Here is a 25,051-nt window from a genome sequence, read left to right as displayed (position 1 = left end):
GCGGGGCCTCGGAGGCGTGATGATTCAAACGGACTAATGACTAGGGCGCGTCTGGCAGAAGCCACCAATGAGCGGGCGTGCTGGGGCAGGGCGGGCGTGCTGGGGCGGGGAGCCCAAAGCCTAGCGGGTCTGGTTGCGCCACGGCTTTGGCGCATTTTCGGCTGGTTTGATTCATCCATTTTGAGGAGACGGGGGAGCGGGGGGCTCGTCAGATCCAAGGGCCCGAAACAAGCAGCCTCGGACTCTTAAGAAGCCAGCAGCTCCGGGCTCGGCAGCAGCGGCCCCGCCGGCCGGAGCGGGGGGGTGGGGCGCCGAGCGCGCGCGGGGAGGGGGGTCCTGGTCCTCGGCTCCTGGACTCGGTCGAGCCTCGACAGCGAACATGTCTCGGCCTGTCAGGTCAGTGCGGAGTCCCAGGCCCGGGGCGGGCTGGTCTGGCCGGGGTGAGTGGCGAAGAAGCTGGGCCACGGGCCTGGAGTCGTGCTCCTGACTACCACGCGCGGCCTTCTCTCGGGGTTCAAGCGCGCCCCTGCGCGTGGGGTGCTCGGCGGCGCGCGGGGTGGGGGTGGCGCGCCCGTGCGCGCCGCCGCCACCGCCACCTCCCAGGGCCCGGGTCGGTTCGCGGCCGCTCCGACCTCCGCCCTGGCTTGGCGCGGGCGCGCAGCCGGCGGTCCGGTAGGCCGCACCCTGGAGCCCGGCCCGAGCCTGCTGCCGAGCCGGGGACAGCCACGCGGGATTGCGTCCTCCCGAGGCTTGCGGGCAGCCTGGCGTCCTGGCGAGCGGGTTCCCGGTGCCCCGCCGCCCGGCCCCGCCTCCGTCCTCGGGGTCACGGCAGACCCCGCCTCCTAGTCCGGCCTGGGCGGGACCCATGCTTTCTTTTTCCCTTGGGGCAAAAGTGAGTTTTGACACTAAGGCCCGGAAAATAAGGGCCGCTTCTTCTCCCCACCTACGAGTTCTGAACGAGTTAACCCCGTTTTCCTTTTCCTTCGTCTGCAAATGTCCTTCCTCCGGGGACGTGCGAGTTAACCGCACGACCCAAATCCCGCGTGGTTCTCGTTCCCCCTCACCCTCGTACACGTCTCGGATACGTGTGTAACCATCTCTTCCCGAGTGACATTCGTCATGAAAGGACTACGTTCCGTTAGCGATCAGACTTAAACTCGCATGGTGTCAAGAAGTTTTCAGTTCTCCCTCTCGGTGGGCTCCCCTTTAATGTCTTCCAGGGCTGGTGTATGGAATGTGCCTTGGGTGGAGGGGCGTGGTTTAGTCCAGTCTGTTGAGGCCAGAAAGAGAGAGGAGAGACCAAAGTCAATACCTGTTACTCGTAAAGGAGCAGCTCCTTTGCCTAGAGTTTTTCTAAATAGGTAAAGATTTAGTTCTTGAGTGTTCTTACACTTGTCAATTCTCCATTCCAAGTTTCGGTATCGGAAGTATGTTGATGCCGAAGCGGTTTGGATCTGGCAACGGTTTGGTGCCCCACCATTGTGTCTCCCATAAAAATGATCTCCTGTTGGTGATAGTTTAGGACTGCGTACCCCTCCCACGCGCGGGGGTGGGACTACTGAGAATGACTTACCTATCTGCTTGCTTTTTCCAGTTTGCTTCAACCCGCACCTCCAAACTGCCATCTCTCCTGTGAGCTTTGCTGCCATTTGGGCAAGCAGTCATTATGACTCTTTCAGGTTATGGTGGGGACATAAAACTGATCAAACTACCATCTGCTCGAAATACAGACAATATTAAGCTTATCATTACCGCTTGGAAGTAATTACTATAGTAGTTTACTCCCTTTTAATTTAAGCACACTAAGTTTTGGAGTTCGAATTTGAGTCTGCAGGGCAATTACTTTAGGTCTTAGATTCAAGTTAATTGCATAACATAGTCCAGGGTTAGGAAGAAAGTGAGGTAAAAGCAATGGGAGGGGGAGGGGCTGGCAGGCAGCCTAAAAGGGACCTGGGTAAAAGTGTTTCCTTGCATTAGTTGGGACTAGAACTTGGGTTGTTTTATTTTTTTTTTTCCTTTTGCTAAATAGATTATTTTTTCTGAGAGGGCTCTCACTGTGTAACCTTGGCAAGTGTGGAACTCAGACTGGCTTCAAATTCAGATCTGAGACACAACTCATTTAACTTTGTAACCAGCTGTCCCACTAGATGGCAAGGAGTCAGGAGTCTGGGTGGCTATTGAAAGTTAGGATACCTGGAATGAAAACTTCTCTTTCCCACTCATCCTGTGCATGCAGGTAGGGTGGGGGGCATGAGCTGTGTTTTAACACTAAACAAGTCCAGGTGGCAATGGAGGCCATCAAAAATACCCCTTATTCTACAAAATAGCAATACTGTTTTCTAAAAGGATTTTTTTTCTCAAAGGGAAATAAAAAATAGGTGAAATTTATGGTAGTAGGCATCATCTATCAAAGTGACCTGTAAAACCTACATTTCATAGTTAACAGAGTCCACCTCCACAGTGACTACTTGATCTTCTGCTTGGTGAATAGTATGTTGCCAGTGTTGATTAAAGCACATAGTGTATGTCTTTTTCTTTTAAACTCTTAAACCTTGAAAAGAAAGAAGATGTTTATAAAAGATGAGAATTGGCTCAGCACGGTGACACACACCTTTAATCTCAGCACTTGAGGCAGAAGCAGATGGCTAGTCTAGTCAGGGCTATACAGTGAGATCTTGTTTTACTGAAATAAAAAGAAAAGGGGGCTGGAGAGATGGCTCAGTGTTAAGAGCACTGGTTGCTCCTCTGGAAGACCCTGGTTCAATTCCCAGCACCCACATAGCAACTCACAACTGTCTAACTCTAGTTCCAGGAGACCTGACACCTCACACAGACATACATGCAGGCAAAACACCAATGTACATAAATAAGTCTTAAAGAAGAAGAAAAGATGAGAAGGCCCAGAGTTACTAGTTCATCCAGGTTTCTTGATCCAACATAGTAAGTAGACTCCCTGTCTACCCAGTGAAGTAAGTCCCCTAATATCGGCACTCTTTTGTAACCTAGCTCTGATTGATTGCACTTTGTTTAAAGTTAACTTTACTTGAGTATATGTGTGTGGCTGTACATACCACCTGTCTGGTTACGGTCAGTGGGCAATTTGTGGATGTTAGTTCCATTCTTGTGGATTCTGGGGATTAAACTTATTCTTGGCACAAGTGCCTTTAGCCTGTGAACCATCTCATTAGCTCTGTTTTTTTTTGTTTGTTTTAATTTTCCCCTCTGAGATGCTGCAAGTGTGTATACATGTGTGCAAAGAGGTCAAACAAAAGCAGACTTCGTGTGTTTTCTATCACTCTTTTTGAGGTAGAGTCTCTTCCTGGACCTGATGTTCACGTTTTCTAAATTGGTTAGACAATAAGCATTGGGACCCTTCAGTTTATGCCTCTTGGAGCTGGAGTTGCAGCCATGCTCTGGGACACCAGGCTTATTGTGTGGGCACTAGTATCCAAACTCCTGTCCTCATGATTTTGCAACAAACACTCCTAACCACTGAGGCATACCACTCTATGAGTGTTTTGTTGTTTGTTTTGGGGTGTTTTGTTTTTTGAACTGGTGTCTTATATAGCTCCAGGCCAACCTTAGGCTTGTTGTCTAGCTAAAGATGACCTTAAATCCTGCCCTTAACTCCCCAAATGATGACACTTTTGGTTTTGGTTGTTCTCTATTCCAACACACACACACACACACACACACACACACACAGTCTTTGCCATTAAATGAAAAGGTATAGGCTCTTATAAATTGATTAAAATTAGTTTTGTTTTCAAGGAAAATTGAGATGTCTGAATTCTAAAATTTAATGTTCTTTCTTAACAAAAAAAGTTTAAAGAAGACCCTAGCTAAGTTTGACAATTGGAGATATTTTAGAATTTAACAACTAAGTGCAAGAATGTGCTTAAATTTAGTATCCAGTTAAATGTGGGTTGATGAACCTGTTTCCTTGTGGGGTTTGTTCTTTACTTCCAGATGTATGTATGCCTGTGAACAAGAAGTGTGACTTTAAAGAAATTCCTATCTGTAGACTTAAATGTTTAAAGCTTCGGGGATATCTTATAAAGCTTGTCGGCCTAGTACTTGAGAAACTGAAACAGGAATATGGAAAGTGCAAGGTCTACCTGGCCTACATAATGAGATGTAGCCCTGGTTGGCCTGGAACTCACTATGTAGACCCAGCCCTGAAACTCAGAGAGCCACCTGCCTCTGCTAGGATTAAAGGTAGACACCAGCATGCCCTGCCTACGAGTCCTACATGTTCTTAACTGCTGAGCCATTTCTCTAGTCCGTGAGACAAATTTTTTAAAATATGAATTACAACACAAATTTATACTGTCTGGTTGGTTTTCTACTGCTGAGTTATACCTTTACACCCAAATATATACTCTTACATGTTGATTTTACTATTTCTTTTGTTTGTTTAGTTTTGTTTTTTTGAGACAGTGTTTCTCGGTGTAGTTTTGTAAACTAGGCTGGCCTGGAACTCACAGAGATCTGCCTGGGATTAAAGGTGTGCGCCACCACCAGGCTAATGATTTTACTATTTCTGACAGTCTTGTGTATAGCCAGCTGGTTATAACTTAATATGTAGTTAAGGATGAGCTTGGGTTTCTGTTTCTTCTACTTCCTGGGATTACAAACCTGATACCAGGCTTAATTTATGTAGTGCTGAGATTTGAACCCAGAGCTTTGTGCATGCTGGGCAAGCACTCTACCAACTGAGCTGTATCTCCAGCCCTGATTTACTTTTAGATGGACAATTTTATGCCCTAAAAAGTTCAATGATTTAAGTAAACGCTTTGCTTTTTTTGGTTTTTAAAATGAGACAGACGTAGCTTACTGTTTGGCTAGCATGCATGAAGCCCTAAATTTTACTTCAGCATCACAGAAGGGAAACATAAAAGGTTTATTAGAGCAAAAGAATTCTGTGAAAAATGCTGAGTTTTTATTTTAACAAAGGTTTTTCAGTTTCACATCAGGATCTCGGGAGATAGAGAAATCCAAACAGAATGATGTCTCAGATGGACAAATGTTGTAATCTTCTGTTCTTGGCCTATCATTATGTCTCCCCCCTCCATGGGAGGGGGTCTCTATTCTTGATGAATTATTATTCATCAAGAATTATTATTATTATTCTCTTATTCTTGGTGAAGGCTGATGGCATTTGCAGAAGATAGGAAGTTGAGAGAAATGTAGTATGTTGAAATGATGGTGTGAGAGAAGTCATTAGAATTATAGTGTAAAATCTGTGCAAAGAAACAAAGAACTGAGATCTTGGATTGTGTTAACAGCATAAATAGAATTAGTAGAGGAAGGTGTAATCCTTACTTATTCCCCTCTCTTTTATGAACCTTTTTGTTAACATTTACTGGGCAGATTTTACTTTATCCTTTGTTTGGAGGAAACAACTAGAGCATCACAAAGGTACTTTAAATATGTGATAAGTGAGTTGTTAAACCATAGTGTTGAGGGACTGGGAATGGTATACACTTAATAACCTAGCACTGGGGCGACGAGGCAAGTAGATATCTTGAGTTTGAGTTCAGCCTTGTCTACCTAGTGAGTGACAGCACAGGGGCTATGTAGAGACTGTCTTAGGAAGACAAAACCAAACAAACAAAAACATACTTACTTTGCAAGAGAAAAAATGAGGTTAATATAAATATTAAGGGCTGCTCTGAGGAGGAAGGGATAGGATTAGACAAGGTAATTACGGTAGCTAGAACTATATGACCTAGTCAGTAGATGGTGGAAACAGGTTTGCACTCCCTATGAAGAACTATTTAATGAGTGAATTTTACCTTGGCTCTCTTGGGATTTTGTTGACAAGATTCAAGGTTGGATAAGATCATTTAGAATTTAGTATCCATAACAGAATCTGCAGAATTTTGCTGTGTCTCCTTATCACACTACCAAAATCTGGTAGGTCTTTATTTTTATTTATTATTTTTTGAGACCGGGTCACCTTAGCCCTGGCTGTCCTGGAGCCTACTGTGTAGATCATGCTAACCTCAGAACTCAGGCCTGCCTCTGCCCCCTCCCCCACATGCTGGGATTAAAGGCATGCACAACTGCACCTGACTGGCAGTGTTTAAACTTTAAGAAACTTGGTGCCTCAAACGAAAGATATTTTGAGCCAGGTTTGGTGGTATGCTCCATATTTTCTGCACAGAGGAGGCTTAAAATAGAATGATCATCAGTTTTAGACCAAGCTATAGAAGAGGAAGGGTTAAAGAGATTTCTCAGTGATTAAGAGCTCTTGCTGTCTCCCAGAGGATCTGCTGCCCACAACCATCTGTAACTCCAGCCCTGGGTGGGACACGGACACACACACCTCTCTTGGTTTCTTCCATGAGCACTGCACACATGTGGATTTACAAACAAAAATGCCATGTTTGTTGCCAAAATCTGGAAGTGTCCTTGCAGTTCTGCAGTCTCCTTTTTCCCCCCCTAAGTGGCTCTTGAGCTACTTTGGTAGAATTCCAGTTGAAATCTGTGTATGTTATAATCCACTCAAGATTGGGAACTTACGAGTGCTAGAGTACAGGGGTTTTTTTGTTGTTGTTATTTTCTATTTGCTGTTTTTCTTTTAAAATGCTGTTTAGGCACCAATAAATGATTCCACAGCCCAGTAACAGAGGTTTATAGCCTATAAGTTGAAAAGCTGTTCTGCAGGATCTCATTCATTTGATAAATGAGATGCTGACTGCCAACGTGTATGTATATGTGTGTGCCATTTGAGTGTCTTGTGCCAAAAGAGAGTATTGGATCCTTTAGAACTGGAGTTACAAGTGATTGACTTAGATGCTGGGATCTGAACTCAGCCAGTACTGTTGATGGCTGGGCCACCTCTCTAGCCCCCTGAAAATTCAGTTTTTTTATAATAAAAATTAACTTTGGGATAGAAGTAGCAGTGCAGTCAAACATTGGTTGAACTTTAGATTGTTTAAAAGTCTCTTAGACGTATTTTTAAAATGGCTATGTTCTCCATGGTGTAAAATTTAAGGTCCTGATAATTAGATTAGATTTTGCAATTGACAGTTGTTAATTCAGCTTTCCTTATGTAGATTTCAGATAGATGTGTAGACTTGTTATAAAAAATTAAATTCTAGGACTGGCATCATTGCACACAATTTTAATTTTAGCCCTCAGGGAGCAGAGGCAGGTGGGTCTCTATGAATTCAAGGCCAGCCTGGTCTACATAGTGAGTTCTATGCTAGTTAGTCAAAGCTACATAGTGAGACTCTGTCTCAAAGCTAAGTTCTGTGGCCTTGGTTCCATTTTCTTATTGTAAAATTGAGGGGGTTAAGAAATAATTTCAAAACGCAGTAATTTTTTTCTAACTATAAAACCTTGCACTCCGTTGAGCAGTAGTAGTGCACGCCTTTAATGGGAGGCAGAGACAGGTGGATCTTTGTGAGTTTGAGACCAATGTGATCTACTGATCAAGTTCAGGACACAGGCTCCAAAGCTACAGAGAAACCCTGTGAGAAGGGGGCTTGGGGGGCATACCCCTTCATTCTTCAGAGTACTTTTTGTTAGAGCTAACAAAAGTGATATTTCTGGTTGTGAAATTGATGTTCTCGTTCTTAAATATATATATATGTTAAGAGAAGCTTTCCTTGAGAGGAGCCTTCCCGCCAGCCTGGTTCTAGAGCCGCATCAGTCCCAAATAAACACACAGGAGGCTATATTAATTATGAAGCTGTTGGCCTTGCTTGTTTCTAACTGGCTAGCTCTGACTTAAGTAATTACCCCATAATTGTTAATCTAATTATGTTTCTTACCAGAGAATAGTTCTAGGCTTCCTACCCCCATGGCATTACATGTTGACTCTCTTGTGTTTCTCCTTCCCAGAATCCTCCTGGACTCCTAGCCCCACCTATCTAGATTCCTATTGGCCAGCAGTAATTTATTAACATATACACAGGACTTCCCCAACATATATATATATTTGTGTGATATGCATGTGGGTATGCACATGTCATATCCTCCTTGTGGAGGACAGAGGACAATCGTGGGAACCATTCTTTTCCACCATGCTGGTCCTAGAGATTGAACTTGGGTCATCAGAGTTGATGACCAGTATCTTTACCCATTTTATCAGCCCTCAATAAATATTCTGTCACTATTAGATAGTCTTTAACTTTAAAGAATGCATATTTATTTCTAATTATGTGTGGGCATGTGCATGTGGAGTTCAGATGATTGGGTAGTATTCTCTAGAGTTATAAGAGTTTTGAGCCACCTGCTGGGAGTGGAAATGGTCAAGAGCACTTTAGCCACTGAGCCATGCTTCCAGCCCTACTCTTGAGTATTTTGTATTCCTCCTGTTTTACATGGTTAGTGAGGACGAATTTCTTCCTCAAGGACAGAACTAGTTGTGGCAGGGCCCTGATTTAGTTTATTTCAGTCATCTGTGCTATGTTGAAATGGTATATTTGCTCACATTTCTGGTAGTTGCTGTTCATGTGGAGAGTTAGTTCCACTTGGCATTTACATAGTAGCAGTTTGAGACTAGGGCTCTCTGAAGCTTAGTCCACATCAGTCTCTTGACCTTCCTGGGGACTGGATGACAGGCTTTCCACCATTTCTGGCTCTCTGGTAGGATTTTGACAAGACTTTTGTTGTTTTGATTAGAAATAAATAGAGCATGTCATGCCCTTGTATTTTATTAATCCTCCTCTTAAATGTTAGGTTTGGATCATGGTAAATTTCCTTAGCTTCCAATTCATTAAAAAAAATGTACTTTAGCCCTACAACAAGCATCCAAGTTTCTTATATAGAGTGCTGTATATGACCTTTGCACATTCTCCTGTATACTTCAAAGTCATCTCCAGATCTCATAGTTTTCTTAGAACAAAACAGAAGGCATAGTTCCATTGGTTTGGTATGATGTTACACAGTTGTAATTGGAGCAGGGGAAGCAGGATCATGAGTTTGAAGTCAGCTTTTGCTACATAGTGAGATCCTGTCTCAAAACAAAAAGCAAACACCCAAGTTAGGTACCCTTACAACCACCAGGAATCTAAGACCTTCTGCCCTACATGAATACCAGAACACAACACGGTGTGCATACACGTACATAGATAATGTACATATAAAGCACACCTTTTTTTAAAGCATCTTTTGACTACAGTGAATTTTTTTCTTCTAAAGCTTAGTTTTATCATAATTTGGGAGCATTATAACATATATCTTAAAAACTTTTTTGCTTAGCCGTAATCTTGTTTTACCAAGTATAAGTGTCTATGTATATAACAGTAAAAATAAAATAACACCCTCCTCCCCCCCTCAAAAAAAAGACTGGCTGGTGGTAGAGCACACCTTTAATCCCAGCATTCAGGAGCCGGGGCAGGTGGATCTTTGAATTCTAGACCAGCTTGGTCTACACAGTGAGTTCCAGAACAGCCAGGGCTACATGGTAAAACTCTTGTCTCAAAAAACAAAAGAAAAATTAACAACCAAACATGGTGTCAAATACCTTTAATCCTACTATTGGGGAGACAAAGGCAAAGAATCTCTTGAGTTAGAGGATAGCCTGGTCTATATAAGCAAATTCCAGAACAGCCAGAGCTGTATAATACAGAAAAATGTGGGTGGGAGGGGGTAGTTAACACTTAACATTTTCACCCATGAATGTTTATGTATTGTAGGTAGACTTTTTTTTACGAGACAGGGTTTCTCTGTATTGTTTTGGAGGCTGTCGGTCCAGCCCGGCCTCCAACTCACAGAGATCCTCCCGAGTGCTGGGATTAAAGGCGTGCGCCACCACCGCCCAGCTGTAGGTAGACTTTTTTGTCTCACCAGCCACTCCCCCAAAAAATCACACAGAGACTTAAGATTTATTATGAATGCTCCCTATAACTTAAGCTTTTTTTTTTTTAGCTAGCTCTTATAACTAAATGAATCCATTTCTGTTAATCTATGTGCAGCCCCATGGCTTGTTTACCTCATGTATGAACTTTCCATGCTGCTTCTCTGCTTCTTCTGAGACTCCACCCTTCTTCCTAGTGCCCTCCCAGACCGGCTTTCTTGCCCAGTCTTTTCCTATCCATAGCTGTAGGCCAGTCAGCTCATTATTAACCAGTGAGAGTAATACATATTTACAGTGTACAAAGACTGTTCCACAGCAATGTATAATAAATGTGGAATATCTATCTATGTATAGTGGATACATGTGGTGAACAGCCCTGCTTGCCTGTTCTGCTCTTTGGGAGGTGGGAAGTTTAAAGCTTGGGAAGAATAGTTTAAGCTGTCACTGAGGTAAGTGGTGTAAGTTTGAGAGTTGATTTTTGTCTGTTTTGGTTTTTGTTGTTATTTTTGTTATGAGGCAGAGTCTTACTATTTTACTATATAGGCAGACCAGGCTAGCTTCAAACTCATACATCTGCCTGCTTTTCTTTCCCAAGAACTGGAGTTAAAGGCATGTGTCATTACACCTGGACTGGGAACCATTCTGTTTATAAAACTGAAATGTGTTTTTTGGTGTTTTAGAAGTCAAACTTTTTTTTTTAATTATCTAAATTTGTCTCTCTGCAGAAATAGGAAGGTCGTTGATTACTCACAGTTTCAGGAATCAGATGATGCAGGTATGTTTGTGATTTCTACAAGTCACGTATTGTCCTGACAGACCTGTGTCTGTGCTTTTTATCATGCTTTTAAAGGTCTGTCTATTATTTAAAAGTACCCAGTGATCTGTGTCAAAGAAAATAAAAGGTTAACTTGTCCTCTTTTATTTATTTATTTTGATAGGAGGTCGGTTATATAGCCTAGGTTGTCCTTGAACTCAAAATGCTCTTGCCTTAACCTCACGATTGCTGGATTGCAGGTGTGTGCTACTATGCCTGGCATTTAGCTTTTTCTGTAAATCATTGAAATAAACCACTGACTTTTTTTCTTATCTGATTTTAGGCTCCAACAGTTAAATGTCCAGTAATTTATGATGCATTGTTTATTTATATAAAATACCTGCAACTAGCTAAGCACAGTAGTATGACTGTCCAGGTTGTATCTGCAGAATAGGTTGTTTTTTATAGAATAATACTACTACAGAATCTTCTGTTTTATTTATAGTTAAGAAAACTGAAGCAGAGTTGATACTTAGTTGGCATGTAGCTGTTTTTGACCTTTTTCTTTTTAACTTTTAAAAATGTAGTTAAGGGCTTGTAATGTGCCCAGCCTGATAACTTGAATTTGATCTCTAGAATGCACATAGTGGAAGGAGAGAATTGATTCCTTCGAGCTGTCCTCTGTCCTTCTTCATGTATAACCTGGCAAGCATGTCCCCCCACTCGAACGTTTCTTGTTTTTAATGTGGTTAAGGGTCATTTTTGGTGGGTTTTTGTTTGTTTTCTTTTTGAAATGGTCTCTGTAGCTTTGGAGGCTGTACTGGAACTTGCTCTGTATCAGACTGACCTTGAACTCACGGAGCTCCACCTGCCTCTGCCTCCCGAGTGCTGGGATTAAAGACATGTGCCACCAGTGGCCTACACGGTTAAGGGTTGGGCACTGCACCAATCTCACTTATTTAGGTCTTTTTTCTTTTAGTTATTTTTAAGAAGCAGAAGATAGTACACTAGTTAATAGCATATTCTGCTGTTGCAGAGGATCTGAGTTCAGTTCTCAACATCCATGCTAAGCTCATGTGCACATAACCACATATACTCTACACATACATATAATTAAAATAAACATTGCTGATAATGATTAGACTATTCTGTTAAGGAATTCATAATGAATGCAGCAATTTAAGAATTGCTGAAGTCCCAGGATACTTCTAGGTTCTCATTGTTACACTGTTACTGTGGTTGTAGAGTAATCATCATTTAAGATAAGGTTTTCTTATGGGGCTTTTGCAGTTGGAGGTATTTTCCTAAAGTTATGACTATCCAGAGTTGGTTTAAGAGTAATTTACTTGATCACACTATTATGTTAAGATTGTAGATTTTAGGCTTTTTGAGATGTTTATAACAAAATATTAATGAAATTTCAGGTAAATAACATGGGGAGATCATAACTAAATGGGAATGGTATAAAATGATAAACTGTTGTGTAAATGTATAAAATGTGAGTATATAAGGACCAGACAATTATAATTTATTACATAAAATAGATAGGACTGGAATTCAGGTTGTGAGCCTCCATGTAGGTGTTGGGAATCAAACCCAGGTCTTCTGGAGGAACAGCATGTGCCATCTCTCCATCTCCCCCTATCCCTTTTAAGTAAAGAAACCCTGAGGGAAATCTAGTCACACTTATTTAAATAGTATGAGGATTAATGTGTGATTTCAGCATGTAAACATAATATAATTAACTGAATTTGGAAAATTGCTTGTTTAGATGAAGACTATGGAAGAGATTCAGGCCCTCCTGCGAAGAAAATTCGGTCATCTCCTCGAGAAGCTAAAAATAAGAGGCGATCTGGAAAGAATTCACAAGAAGACAGGTAGGAGGCGCCATTGTTTTTATCTTCCTAGTTACATTGTCAGAACTCTGAAATGAAGACAGTCTGTGTACTATAACTAGGTGAAGTTTCTATATGCAGTCTGTTTCATGTCATGTCAGCTATGCTTCTAGGCCTGCAGGTCAACTTCTTCCCCAGAAGCTACTTGGTCTGAACTTTGGATCAGACGTGACCTCCAGGAATGCTTTTTGCTGCTTCCTCAAACTTAAGAGCATTAGCCCAAAGAATGCTTTAGGCTTGTAATTTGTTATCCAAGGTTGGTATTGACACTTGATTGTAGTGGTCAATAGCAGGAAACAGAAACTAAAGCTTGTGGAAGTCTAAGCACTGTACCCTATTGAATTTTACTCTCAAAATGAGTCTTTCTTGTTCAAATAGTCATTTTAGATACTTGCCTCTCACCATTCTTTTTCTTGTTGCAGTGCTAAGAATGGAGCCAGGACCTTAAATGTGCTGGGCAAACATTCTGCCACTGAGCTAGTCATCTCCAGACCTTTTCCTTTAGTTTCACAAATTGCATGAATTGGATGAATTGCGATTTAACTGTAACATAACTACATTGAGAGCAGAATGATAGAATTTTTCTCCTGGTTTTAAAAGTGAACACAGACTTTTCATGATGTCTAACTTTAAGACATGATGATGATGAAGATGATGATGATGAAGTAAGAATGTTAGTGTGGGGCCACATTGTGCTTTATGTACATGGTCACTTAGTTCTCATAACACATCTATAAGGTTGAGGGGTTCAGTGAATGAAGCAGGGGGTTGATTTTGATTTTGAAACCATACTCAGTAGACCACAAATTCCACTTTTAACCATCAGGCTGTACCACTTTCAAGTGCTCCTATTACATACAGATAAGCAATTCAAAGAAATGAAATAATATTTCTCAATCATTCTAAGACTCATGGATGCTGGAGAAATGGCTCAGTGGTTAATAGCACTGACTGCTCTTCTAGAGGACCCAGGGTCCATTCCCAGTATCCACATAATAGCTCACAGCTCTCTGTAATACTAGATTCAGGGGATCCAATGCCACCTTTTGGTCTTGATGGGCACCAGGCACACATTTGGTATACAGACACATGCAGACAAAGCACCCATACACATGAAATAATAATTTTTAAACAAAATTAAGGCTTAGGATATTAAAATCCCTATAAATGTATTCGTTTATTGAATAGTTTGTTTGTTTGTATATATATATCTTAATGTTTTACAGAAATGTGATTTTTTTTTAGAAAATAATAATTCATTGTTATACCACTGGGAGACAGATCTTCTCAAGTTTAGGGTATATCTCTCTTACCCAGTTTTAAATAGCCCAACTTAGAAATATTTTTTATTGTATTCACCTATATTTCTCCTAAATATGAACCATTTATAATCTGTTAACATTGTCTCATCAGTGCCTGGAGGTGGTGGTGTACACCTTTAATCCCAGCACTCGGCAGGCAGATCTCTGTGAGTTCCAGACCACCCTGGTCTACAAAAGCTAGTTCCAGGACAGCCTCCAAAGCCACAGAGAAACCCTGTCTCACAAAAATAAAAATAAAAAGGCAGAGCAAAAAAATTGTCTAATCAGTGTCTATATCTGGCCTGAAGTTTTTCTTTGTGTTTTGGTCAGGGGTCAGGCAGGATCTCAGAGCATATAGCTCAGATTAACCTTTAGGTTGGTTGATCTTAAACCTGTAAGTCAATGTTTTGTTGAGTTTTCAGTTTTCTATCCATTTCTATTTAAGAATTGAGCTTTTCTCAGACTTTGCTCATTGAAATAGCAGAGAAAAATCACACACTTCATCAAAAGTTAGATTTATAAACTTTCCTTCACTGTTTTTTGTTTCTGAATTTGTTTGTTGTGGCCCTGGGAAGAAGGATTAAGCTGGGGACCTTGCTCATGCAGGGCCCTTGGGGTTTTGTTTGTTCAAGATACTTTCTCCCTTTCCTATTGAGTCTTGGGACTCAGTTTATTTTTCCATGAGGAGTTAAATTATAATCACTGTGTAAGGTAAGGGAATAATGAAGCAGTTTCATTCCTCGGCATCTGTTTGAACATTTTTTTTTTGAGACAGGGTTTCTTTGTGTAATAAACTGTGGGTGTCCTAGAACTTGCCCTATAGATCAGGCTGGCCTGGAACTCACAGGGATCCACCTGCCTCTGCCTCCCCCGAGTGCTGGGATTAAAGGTGTGTGCCACCACTGCCCTGGCCTTGTTTGTGTGAAGCATTATCAGTGTTCTTCTCAATTCTGGCATTAGAAATTTGATTCTACTTTTTGTTGTTATTGTTGTCTGAAGACAGAGTCTTTTGGTTTTTTGAGGTGTGTTTCTCTGTGTTACCTTGACTGGTCTTAGCTTTTTAAAAGACAAAGCCTCCTATATACCAGGTTGTCATTGACTACACAGAAATCCATCTGCCTCTGCCTCCCAAGTGCTGAGATTAAAGGCATGTGCCACTATACCCAGTTTAGGGTCCTGTTCTTTAGTTCAGGCTGACCTAAAACACACTGTAGCCCAGGATGGGTCTGAACTGATGTCAGTCCTTCTGTTTGAGCATCCTTACTGCTGGGATTACAAATGTAGGTACCCTGCCCATCTTAGACTTTGATCTAAGACTTATAAGCATTTTCTTTTTTCTTTACAGTGAAGACTCAGAAGAAAAAGATCTAAAGACTAAGAAGGATGATTCTCACTCAGCAGGTAAGCTATATTTATTGCAGTAGGAATAATTAATATACTCTTCACTTATTAACAAGCAATTTTGTATGTCAGATACTTTCAAATGCTGGAATTATAAAAGTTTCTATTTTCACACAGGTAAAAATTATTCTTCATCTTTATGGATTTTTTTAAAGTATCTACAGGTTATTTACATGCAAAATTAAGATTGAGACCTTTTTATTAGAGTGGCTGGAGAAATGGCTCAACGATTCCAGGGGACCAGGGTTCAATTCCCAGTACCCACACAGTAGCTCACATCTATCTGTCCATAACTCCAGTTCCAGAAAACCCAACACCCTCATACAGATATACATGTAGTCAGAACACAAATGCACATAAATAAAGAAAATAAAAACATTTAAAAAATATTTTGTTTTTCTGGATGGAAACCTTTAATCCCAGCACTCAAGGAAGCAGAGGTAGGTGGATCTCTGTAAGTTTGAGGCCAGTCTGGTCCACAGAGTTGAGTTCCAGGACAGCCAGAGCTGCACAAAGAAACACTGTCTTAAAAAACAAAATTGTTTTGTTGTTTGAGACAGGGTTTCACTATGTGCCATGACTATGCTGGAACTCAAATAGACCAGGCTGGCCTCAAAATCAGAGACCCAACTGTCTATTTCTTCAATGCTGGGATTAAAGGCATGTGCCACCATTCCCAGCTGCTATTCAACTTTTACTTGAATAAAGAAATTACAGCAAACTAAGTAAATGCCATTTGAAGTAATAGTCATAGAAAAAATACTTTGTAAAATTTTAAAATTATTTATTTATTTTGAGGCAGGGTTTCTCTGTGGCTTTGGAGGATGTCCGGGAACTAGCTCTTGTAGACCAGGCTGGTTTCAAACTCAGAGATCTGCTTGCCTCTGCCTCCCAAGTGCTGGGATTAAAGGCATGCACCACCACCACCTGGCTAAAAATTTTTGAATTTAAAGAATTAATGGGAATGAGGTATGGTAGAATATACCCTTTAATACCAGCATTCCAGATACCGAGACAGGAGAATTCCTGCAAAGTACAAAGCCAGCCAGGGAGTTCTATAAGGAGATTCTGTCAAACAGTAACAGAAGGACTAGAGAGATGGCTCAGCAGTTACAGAGTGCTGGCTGCTTTTACAGAGAGCCTGAGTTCTATTCCCAGTATCCATATCTGGTGGCTTATAGCTTTCTATATTCTATATTCCTTATTGCTTCCGGCTACTTTCATTTTGACCCTTCCTTTGTCTTCTTAGATGTTGTTTTTTCATGACTGCTGTTGAACAATACAATAAATAGACAACATTCTGCTAAATTCGCTCTACTGACATGTTTTTGCCTTCTCTCCTACTTAAATTATACTATCGAGTGACCCAGAGATAATGTCTTTGACATTCATGTTCTTTGTGAGCCTTAATTTGAATTTCTTACCTTTAAGATTTTTAATATTTTAAGATACATGACTCTGTACTTGTAATAAACACAACTCTTGCCAACTGGATTTAGTTTAGGGTCCACCATAGTTTGATTTATTCTCTAGTTGTCTCTAGACTCATCTTTTGCTCTAGAAATAGTTAAAATATTGACCATGAAGGGGAGAGCCTTACAAAAACCCAACCATTGTGTAGGAAGTCTTTGACAGTTAGCAGTTACTCATACTCAGAGAAAATCTGTCTCAAAAAAAAAAAAATCAGCCAGGCATTGGTGGCACACACCTTTAATCCCAGCACTCGGGAGGCAGAGGCAGTCGGATCTCTGTGAGTTCAAGGCCAGCCTGGTCTACAGAGTGAGTTCCAGGACAGCCTCCAAAACAATACAGAGAAACCCTGTCTCGAAAAAAAAAAAAAATCAAAATGTATTTGCCTCCGTCTCCTGAGTGCTGGCATTAAAGTATGTGTCATCACTGCCTGGCCTTTTTTTTTTTTTTTTTTTTCCTTCCCTCAGAAGAAAAACGTGGACCATGGGAAAGCCCTATGGGACTGTTTTAAAAGTATGACAGACTAGAGTAGGGAAGCCTAAAAGTTCAGGAAAGAGCCATGAGTAGAGACTAGTAAAATAAAGCTTAGTCTAGAGCTAGTAGGCCAGCAGGTTCACCTTCAGTTTGCAAGCTAAATAACTGCATTGGTGAAACAGTAATTAATTCGTTGTAGTATATGAGTAATGTTTATAAGCTTCTCCTTGGATCTTTAGCTAGCTCATTTAATTAATGTGCTTTTAAAGATTTCCCTCTGCCTGACTCTAGATTGAAAAGGTCACCCAATCCATTGTATGGAGTAGTAATTTAGCATGGTTTTTTGTGTTTTATATCTTAGGATAATTGGAAGGCTTCCTTACTGCTTCTATTTTAAAATATTTTTCTTACTTTAGCTTCTAAAATCAGTAAACATAGATTGGCATATAATTTTAGAATTAAACAGTTATAAATTTTAAGTATTCACAGTTTAATTCAGCTTTGCAGTTTCTTAAAGCTACATGTCTATGGCAGGCATGATGACAGAGAGGCAGGCAAGTCTCCATAATTTTGAGGTCACCCATGTCTATATATCACAAGTACATTTATTTTTAAGTTGATTCTTAACATTAGCACTCTATATTTTACAAGATTATTTTTTGTTTTTTTTTTTTATTTATTTCTTTGAGAGCTTCATATCTTGTACCCCAGTTCCATTCACCTCCTGGTCCTCCTACCAAAGAAAACAAAACAAAGTAAGCAAGCAAACAAAAGTGAAGAGAGAAAAAAAAAAAACAAGAACAACAAGCCTCTTTGCTTCTCCTCCTTTCCTGCCTCTCTCACACTCCATTTGTCCTGGTGCCAATGGGGCCTCAGCCTGTACACCCTTTTGTCCCATCAGCTTTGCTTGAAAATGTTCATTACCGTGAGTCACTGGTCTGGTTCAAGGCCTCTGGTTTCTGGTATACCTTCATAATTGGATCCTCACTGAAACTCTTGGGATACCCTGTGGCCTCCCTGAGTCATGGAGATCCTGTGGGTATTGTTCTACAGGGCTAGTCCCTTGATGAGCTCCAGCAGGTCTTAGATGGGGTAGATGTTTTAGGGTGAGCCTGGGTGGTAGCTGAGCTGGTCAGTCTAGGCCACTGGGGTCAGAGTTAGCTCCCTAGCATCCATGCCATCAGGGTCAGTTTGCCCTCTTCTAAGGTGTGATCATCCTCAGTGCAGGGGCCAGCTCTCCCAGGGCCAACGAAGGGCAGAGCTGGCTCAACATGGCCCTCTGATTTCACCTTGCATGTTTCCTAAAGCCTGCTGAGGTGAAACGGGCCACAGGCATCAACACAGATCCCAACTGCAGCTAGACCATCGACCCACTCATGGCCCACAGTAGCAGCTTGAGCCCAGATGATATCCTGGCTCTGGGTGGAAGCAATGGCCTCTCTGGTTGGAATGGTTCTAGCGGCCACATGGCCACTGAATACCACCAAGGCCTCCGGTTGCAGCCCCAACCCTTGGCTTCTATGTAACTTTTGGTGGCAATATGAAACTTAGACTTTAGCACAGACCCCAGCCATGGTAGGACCATGGATCCAGATGTGGTCCTTGGCAGCAGCTGGGAGTGTAGGCCACTCAGATTGGCACAGGCCTCAGCCACAGTATAGCTCAGACACCAACATGACTCCCAATCACATGTGTCTTCAGGCCTTCAAACCTAACAGGAGCCCGAGACATCAGCATAGACCCTGACATGGCCCTTAGCTGCAGCTCTAGCCCAAATGTCACCATGGCAATGAGTGGCAACACAGGCCACTCAGATCTGGATACATCCTGGTCCTTGGACGCCAACGTGGTCTCAGGTGGCTGATCTGACCCTGGGCATTCTCACAGCCCTCTGTGGCAACAGGCACCACATACATCAATCCAGACCCTGGCCACTATAGGGCCATGACCCTCGGCAGCAGACTGGGCCCAGCTGACAACATGGCCCCAGCTGGCAGCACAGGCCACCCAGATCTCCCACCAAGCTGCAAGCTCCAGCTCAGATCCCAGGCCTCTATGTACTAAACCACAGATTTCAGCACAGATGCCAGCTGCAGCTGGGCCACATACCCAAGCATGTCCGTCATTGTTGGCGTTGTCCTCCCCCCCACGCAACAGCTTGGCCTGGTAGAATCCTAGCTCCCCAGCCACACAGATCAGAATGGGTCTGGCAGCAGCATGCCTCTTGGACACCAACAAGGCCACAGGTTGCAGACCCAGCCCCTAGGCTTCATGTAGTCTTTTGTGGGCCATGGACATTAACATAGACCTTGGCTGTGATAGAACTACAGACCCAGAAATAGTCCTCTGCAGCAGCCTGGGTCTGATTGTCATCATGGTCCTAAGTGGCAGAGAAGGTCACCCAGATTGACAGCCCAGACCAGTGGCACTTGATGGCAGTAGGAGCCACTGATATCCTGGCTAACTCAGATATGGCCCTGGATGGCAAGCAAACCTCCCCACTCAATTTACTCTTCATCACCTTCATCATGGTCCCAGGTGGTAAGCAGGCCTCCATCATGAGTCCAGTTCTCACTGTCTTCATCCTTTCTGTGTCTTTCCACAATGTATGAACCATTCTGCTTCTCTTTATCTGCCATTTCTCCACCACATGATTGCTTATTATAATGAGGCCCACCTGACTGCTTGATTGTGGCCCCTCTGTGTAGTGCAGATAGATCCTGAACTCTTTATCTTCTAGATGGGACTGTAGATATGTACCACCATATCTGACTTTTTAAGGATTTTGTTTGTTTGGCGTTTTTTGTTTGTTTTTGGTTTTTCAAGATAGGGTCTCTGTGTAGCACTGGCTATATGTACGTTGGTGTTTTTCCTGCATGTGTTTCTCTATGTGGGTGTTGGATCCCCTGGAACAGGAATTATAGATAGTTGTGAGCTGCCTTGTGGGTGTTGGGATTCGAATTTAGGTCCTCTGGAAGAGCAGTCAGTGATCTTAACTACTGAGCCATCTCTCCAGCCCCAACTTTAAAGATTTTTTAAGGTTAGATTTTTACTTCTTTTTGAGTGAAGTTATACTGCTATATCTTCTGTCAGCAGATGTAAAATTCTTTGATTGTTGAAGTTATTGTGTCACAGTAACTTTTATATTACAGATGACAGTGAAGACGAAAAAGATGATCATAAAAATGTACGCCAGCAACGACAGGCAGCATCTAAAGCAGCTTCTAAACAGAGAGAGATGCTCTTAGAAGATGTTGGCAGTGAGGAAGAGCCAGAAGAAGATGATGAGGCACCATTCCAAGAGAGTATGTAAAGTTACTTTCTGACTGTTCTTTAGTCATTTGTTTAGCCCATATTGGCCTCAATTTATTGTGTAGTTGAAGATGACCTTGAAGTACTGATCTGCCTGTACCACTCCTCCCGTTTTCATGGAGAAGTGAGGACCTAACCCAGGGCTTTGCATGTGAGGCAGGTCAATGGAGCGTCATCTCTTTTGCATTTGTAGTTTATGACTGTGGTGTTTTCTAAGAAGCTAAATGTATCCAGTCCCTTGCATTTAGGTAGATGCTACCTGTTAAAAGATAGAACTGTGCAGCCAAGTTTGGTGGAACACACCTTTAATCCCAGCACTCAGGAGGTAGAGGCTGGCCTAGTCTACAAAGTGAGTTCCACAACAGCCAGAGCTACATTGTGAGGTCCTGTCTCTAAAACAAAAGAATAAAACTATGGGCATACGGAGATGGCTCAGCTTCTCCTCCTCCTCTGGAGCATTCTAAACACTTGTATGTTTATATAAGTGAAAAATTAAAACTTTTTTTTTAAAAACCAGTAGAAATGGGGCTGGAGAGTAACTCAGTGGTTCAGGGCACTGACTGCTTTTCCAGATGACCCAGGTTCAATTCCCAGCACCCACATGGCAAAGGACCTGACACCAATGGCCAAGCACCAATGCACATAAAATAAAAATAAATAAGTTAAAATTTCTTTAAATTAAAAAAAAAGAATCAGGGGTGCTGTGGAGATGGCTCAGAGGATAAGAGCACTGGTTGCTCTTCTAGAGGTCCCAAGTTCAATTCCCAGAACCCACATAGTGGCTCACAACCATCTGTAATGCTCTGACATCCTATTCTGGCCTGCAGGCATACATGCAGACAGAACACTGTATACATAATAAATAAATCTTTTTAAAAAATATCAGAATTTGCAGTAAATCTATCTAATCTTGAACTTAAAAAGGAGTTTCTTGCCGGGCAGTGGTGGTGCACGCCTTTAATCCCAGCACTCGGGAGGCAGAGGCAGGCGCATCTCTGTGAGTTCAAGGCCAGGCTAGACTGACAGCCTCCAAAACAAAAACAATACAGAGAAACCCTGTCTCATAAAAACCAAAAAAAAAAAAAGTTTCTTTCTACTCTAAGATACTATGTTATATTATCTTAGTATAGTCCATTCTATACCCATTCTATAGTGGGTCAGGGATAACTCTGACAAGTTGGTAGTGTAACTCCTTGTTGAATCCAATAATGCTTAACTCCCAAATCCTATCCTCCAGTCATTCTCAGCATTCTTTCCCTTTGTTCACTTGGAAGGATGTATACATTTAAGTTGGACGTTGAAATTCTTCTTTCCTCTCAGAAGATTCTGGCAGCGATGAAGATTTCCTAATGGAAGACGATGATGATAGTGATTATGGCAGTTCAAAAAAGAAAAACAAAAAGATTGTTAAGAAGTCCAAACCTGAGAGAAAAGAAAAGAAAATGCCCAAACCCAGACTAAAGGCTACAGGTGAGGCCCGGGAAAGTAAAACCACATTTGTCTTTAAAAGTTTTTTAGGAACTTAACTCTTCTCAACACAGATTCTTCATTAGACTTCAGCATTGGCCTTGTATTTGGTAGAAATAGGAGAAATCCAAAAGGCTTTCACGTGTGCCTTTGGTCCCTTTGACAACACTGGGGCAGGAGATGTGGCTCGGTGATTCAGAGCACTGGCTGCTCTTCAGAAGACCCACATTCAGTTCCAGGTTCACAGCGCCGCTGATAACCACCTGTGACCCAAGCTCACACTGCTGACTCTTTTAGGCACCTGCACGCATGTGCATACCCACATACAGGCACACACATAATTAAAAATAATAAATCTTGAAAAAAAGGAAAAAATGGACTGGCAAAATGGCTCAGTGATTAAAAGCAGTGACTGCTTTTCCAGAGGACCTCAGTTCAATTCCCAGCACCAGCACCCACGTGGCTGCTCATACCTGTCTGTAACACCAGTTCCAGGGGATCTGCTACCCTCACATCGACATGCATGCAGATAAGACACCAGTGTACATAAAAATATATAAATATTAAAAAAATAAAAAGAACATGTGTGCTTGGCTTGTATGTGGGAATGACCTGTTTGTATCAGGTATAGTGTTCCTCACTGTGTTCACATAGTACTCACTGCTCTGTTGTTGGTCAGCAATTAAGGGGCTCTCTAACAATACTGACAGTAGAAACAAAACCACCCATGACAATAAGGATTCATCTGGGTCTTCGAGGGTTCTGCCAGGTACTTACCCAGTTGGAGCTAGATTTGTTGATAGTTTTAATCTGACAAATACAATTTCTTGTTGTTTTAAACTTTTACTCCAAAAACTGTTTGGCTCCAGTTCTGCTCAGAATGCTATGTTATCCTCTTTAGGAGTAATAGGCTTTTTTCCTGTGGACATGTGTTTCCTTTTAAGTGAGGTGGGATTATTTATTCTATATTTACAAACTTGTATTTTTGTAGCTGATTTTTTAAAGGCATTTTTTCTCTTTCTGTCCCCAAACGGTTACTTTCTTTATTTCAGTGACGCCAAGTCCAGTGAAAGGCAAAGGAAAAGTGGGTCGTCCTACAGCTTCAAAGGCATCTAAGGAAAAAGCTCCTTCTCCCAAAGAAGAGGATGAGGAAGAAGAAAGCCCTCCAGAAAAGAAGACCTCTGCAAGCCCCCCACTCGAGAAGTCTGGAGATGAAGGGTCTGAAGATGAAGCCCCATCTGGGGAAGATTAAAAGTGATGTTTGGGGAGAGATTTTATTAAAAAACAAAACAAAAAACAAAAAGGAAACCTATGTAGGACACGGTTTGGGCTGTGGCTTGACTCATGGGCTTTCAGTGCTATTTCATTTGTCTGAAACAATGTTTCTATCTATCTCTATCTCTCACTCTGAAAACCATTGTATGTTGAAAGGTTTAAGTTGCCATTTTGTCTAATGGTCTTATTTCTTTGCCAACCCCTCTTCCTCCTCCTGATGAAAGCCATGTCAATTAATCACTGGGTTGACTGCTTCATCTTTGTATTTTTAATGGAAGTTAGGAATCCCTCGGCTGTAAAGCAATAAGATTTGAGATGGACTCTATGGAAACTTTGCTTTTTGCTAAAGAATAGCAACTTTAACAGTAATCAAAAAAACTAGAAAGGTTTTAGGTAAAAATTATTTTTCTTTTCTTGTGCTTTTGACAGACCAGTTGTTGTTTAACATGAGCTTATATGTCTAAAGTGTAAATGTCAAAAAGAATCATGACTCTAAACTCTCACTGATGAGGCAGTTGGGAGGTGAACATGAATTTTGGGTTCTTAACTCAGTACTCACATTATCCCTTGGGTGTGGAAGGAATCCTGGAGCTTGTCTGGAAATGTGGGCTTTCCTTTTTTTTTTTTTTTTTTTTCCTTCTTCTGGTTTTTCGAGACAGGGTTTCTCTGTATTGTTTTGGAGGCTGTCCTGGAACTCGCTCTGTAGACCAGGCAGGCCTAGAACTCACAGAGATCTGCCTGCTTCTGCCTCCTGAGTGCTGGAATTAAAGGCATGTGCCACCAGCACCTGGCTGGGCTTTCTTATTTAATACTTGTTTTTCTCACAGAGACTCAGAACCAGTGGTCCTTTTTTCTCAGTAACTTTTTCTAAAAAATGGGGCCACCAGGACCCAGAATCATTTTTAATTTCTTATTTCATTCATGTTTTCATTGATTCCTGTTTTTAAATATATATATATATCCTATTTTTGGATAGTTTTACCAATGATCAAAAATTAATTAAAAAGAAATTCCCTAGAATTTTGATGACAAGATAAGTGTACGCCTCACAGTGCATTTCTTTACAGGCTGATGATGTTAAAAGTTTTAAGCAAATAAAGTTTGAGTTAATGTGAAGCTCAGATACAAAGGATTGGGATTTATCCTTTATAAATACGTATAATTGAAGTTCCTTTATGCTGTAGATGTGTTGTTTCAAGGGCCCATGAACCATACCAGTTTTATTTGGGGATAGAAACAATTTCCTTTTGATAATTAAACCTTTTCTTCATAGTGGCACACTATGATACCTGTCTCACAAGTTCGTCCTGCTGCTACAGAGTCTCACAGTTCTACCATGGATTATCATTTTCACTCACTGACAGTGTGGGAGTGTGCTAAATGCTGCCTCCATGCTGTTTTGCTTGCTTCCTAGTCGTTCTGACCCCCTTCTTTCTGTTTGTTTCTTAAAGCAAGGGCCCGAGCCTCAACAGGATGAGTGAACTGTATTTTAGGGTGCCTATGTGCCACTGAACAGTCTAGACACCTTAGCAGAACATCAGGACATAGAGCTATAGGTTTTTTTTTTTCCTTTTTCTTTTTTTTTTTTTTTTTTTTTTTTCTTTTTTTGAGACAGGGTTTCTCTGTGGCTTTGGAGGCTGTCCTGGAACTCGCTTGGTAGTCCAGGCTGGTCTCGAACTCACAGAGATCCGCCTGCCTCTGCCTCCCGAGTGCTGGGATTAAAGGCGTGCGCCACCAACGCCCGGCTAGAGCTATAGGTTTGATTCTTCACATTCAGATCTCATGCACAAATAGAAGCAAGGTTTAGGGTCCTATTGTGCTACTAAATTAAGATTTAGTGGAATTAATTTCTGTATATTTTTCTGCACTTAAGCTAAATTTGCTCCCT

At 41.6% G+C, this 25,051-nt stretch overlaps 1 protein-coding gene across 2 annotated transcripts; it reads left to right on the top strand.

Moving 5' to 3' along the window:
* The first annotated feature begins 132 nt into the window (after positions 1 to 132).
* On the top strand, positions 133 to 24,330 carry Nucks1 (nuclear casein kinase and cyclin dependent kinase substrate 1). 2 transcript variants are annotated; one of them, XM_040737282.1, is made up of 7 exons: positions 133 to 396; positions 10,540 to 10,589; positions 12,340 to 12,445; positions 15,110 to 15,165; positions 20,262 to 20,414; positions 21,745 to 21,891; positions 22,941 to 24,330. In XM_040737282.1, the coding sequence occupies exons 1-7, from the start codon at positions 380 to 382 to the stop codon at positions 23,138 to 23,140; spliced, it is 729 nt and encodes a 242-aa protein (XP_040593216.1). In that variant the 5' UTR covers positions 133 to 379; the 3' UTR covers positions 23,141 to 24,330. The 2 variants fall into 2 exon arrangements, with proteins under 2 accessions (XP_040593216.1, XP_021079392.2); XM_021223733.2 differs by having other exon boundaries at positions 135 to 396; positions 21,742 to 21,891.
* The last annotated feature ends 721 nt before the right edge of the window (positions 24,331 to 25,051 follow it).

Source organism: Mesocricetus auratus, unplaced genomic scaffold (assembly GCF_017639785.1).
Source record: "Mesocricetus auratus isolate SY011 unplaced genomic scaffold, BCM_Maur_2.0 Super-Scaffold_100676, whole genome shotgun sequence".
Lineage (NCBI taxonomy): Eukaryota > Metazoa > Chordata > Mammalia > Rodentia > Cricetidae > Mesocricetus > Mesocricetus auratus.
The sequence above is the reverse complement of the archived record's forward strand: the minus strand, read 5'-3'. Positions and strand labels throughout refer to the sequence as shown.

Coding starts and splice junctions, on each gene's coding strand:
- Nucks1 (XM_021223733.2), top strand. Junction 10,590..12,339: donor TCAGGAATCAGATGATGCAG/GTATGTTTGTGA, acceptor TTGCTTGTTTAG/ATGAAGACTATGGAAGAGAT. Junction 15,166..20,261: donor GGATGATTCTCACTCAGCAG/GTAAGCTATATT, acceptor TTTATATTACAG/ATGACAGTGAAGACGAAAAA.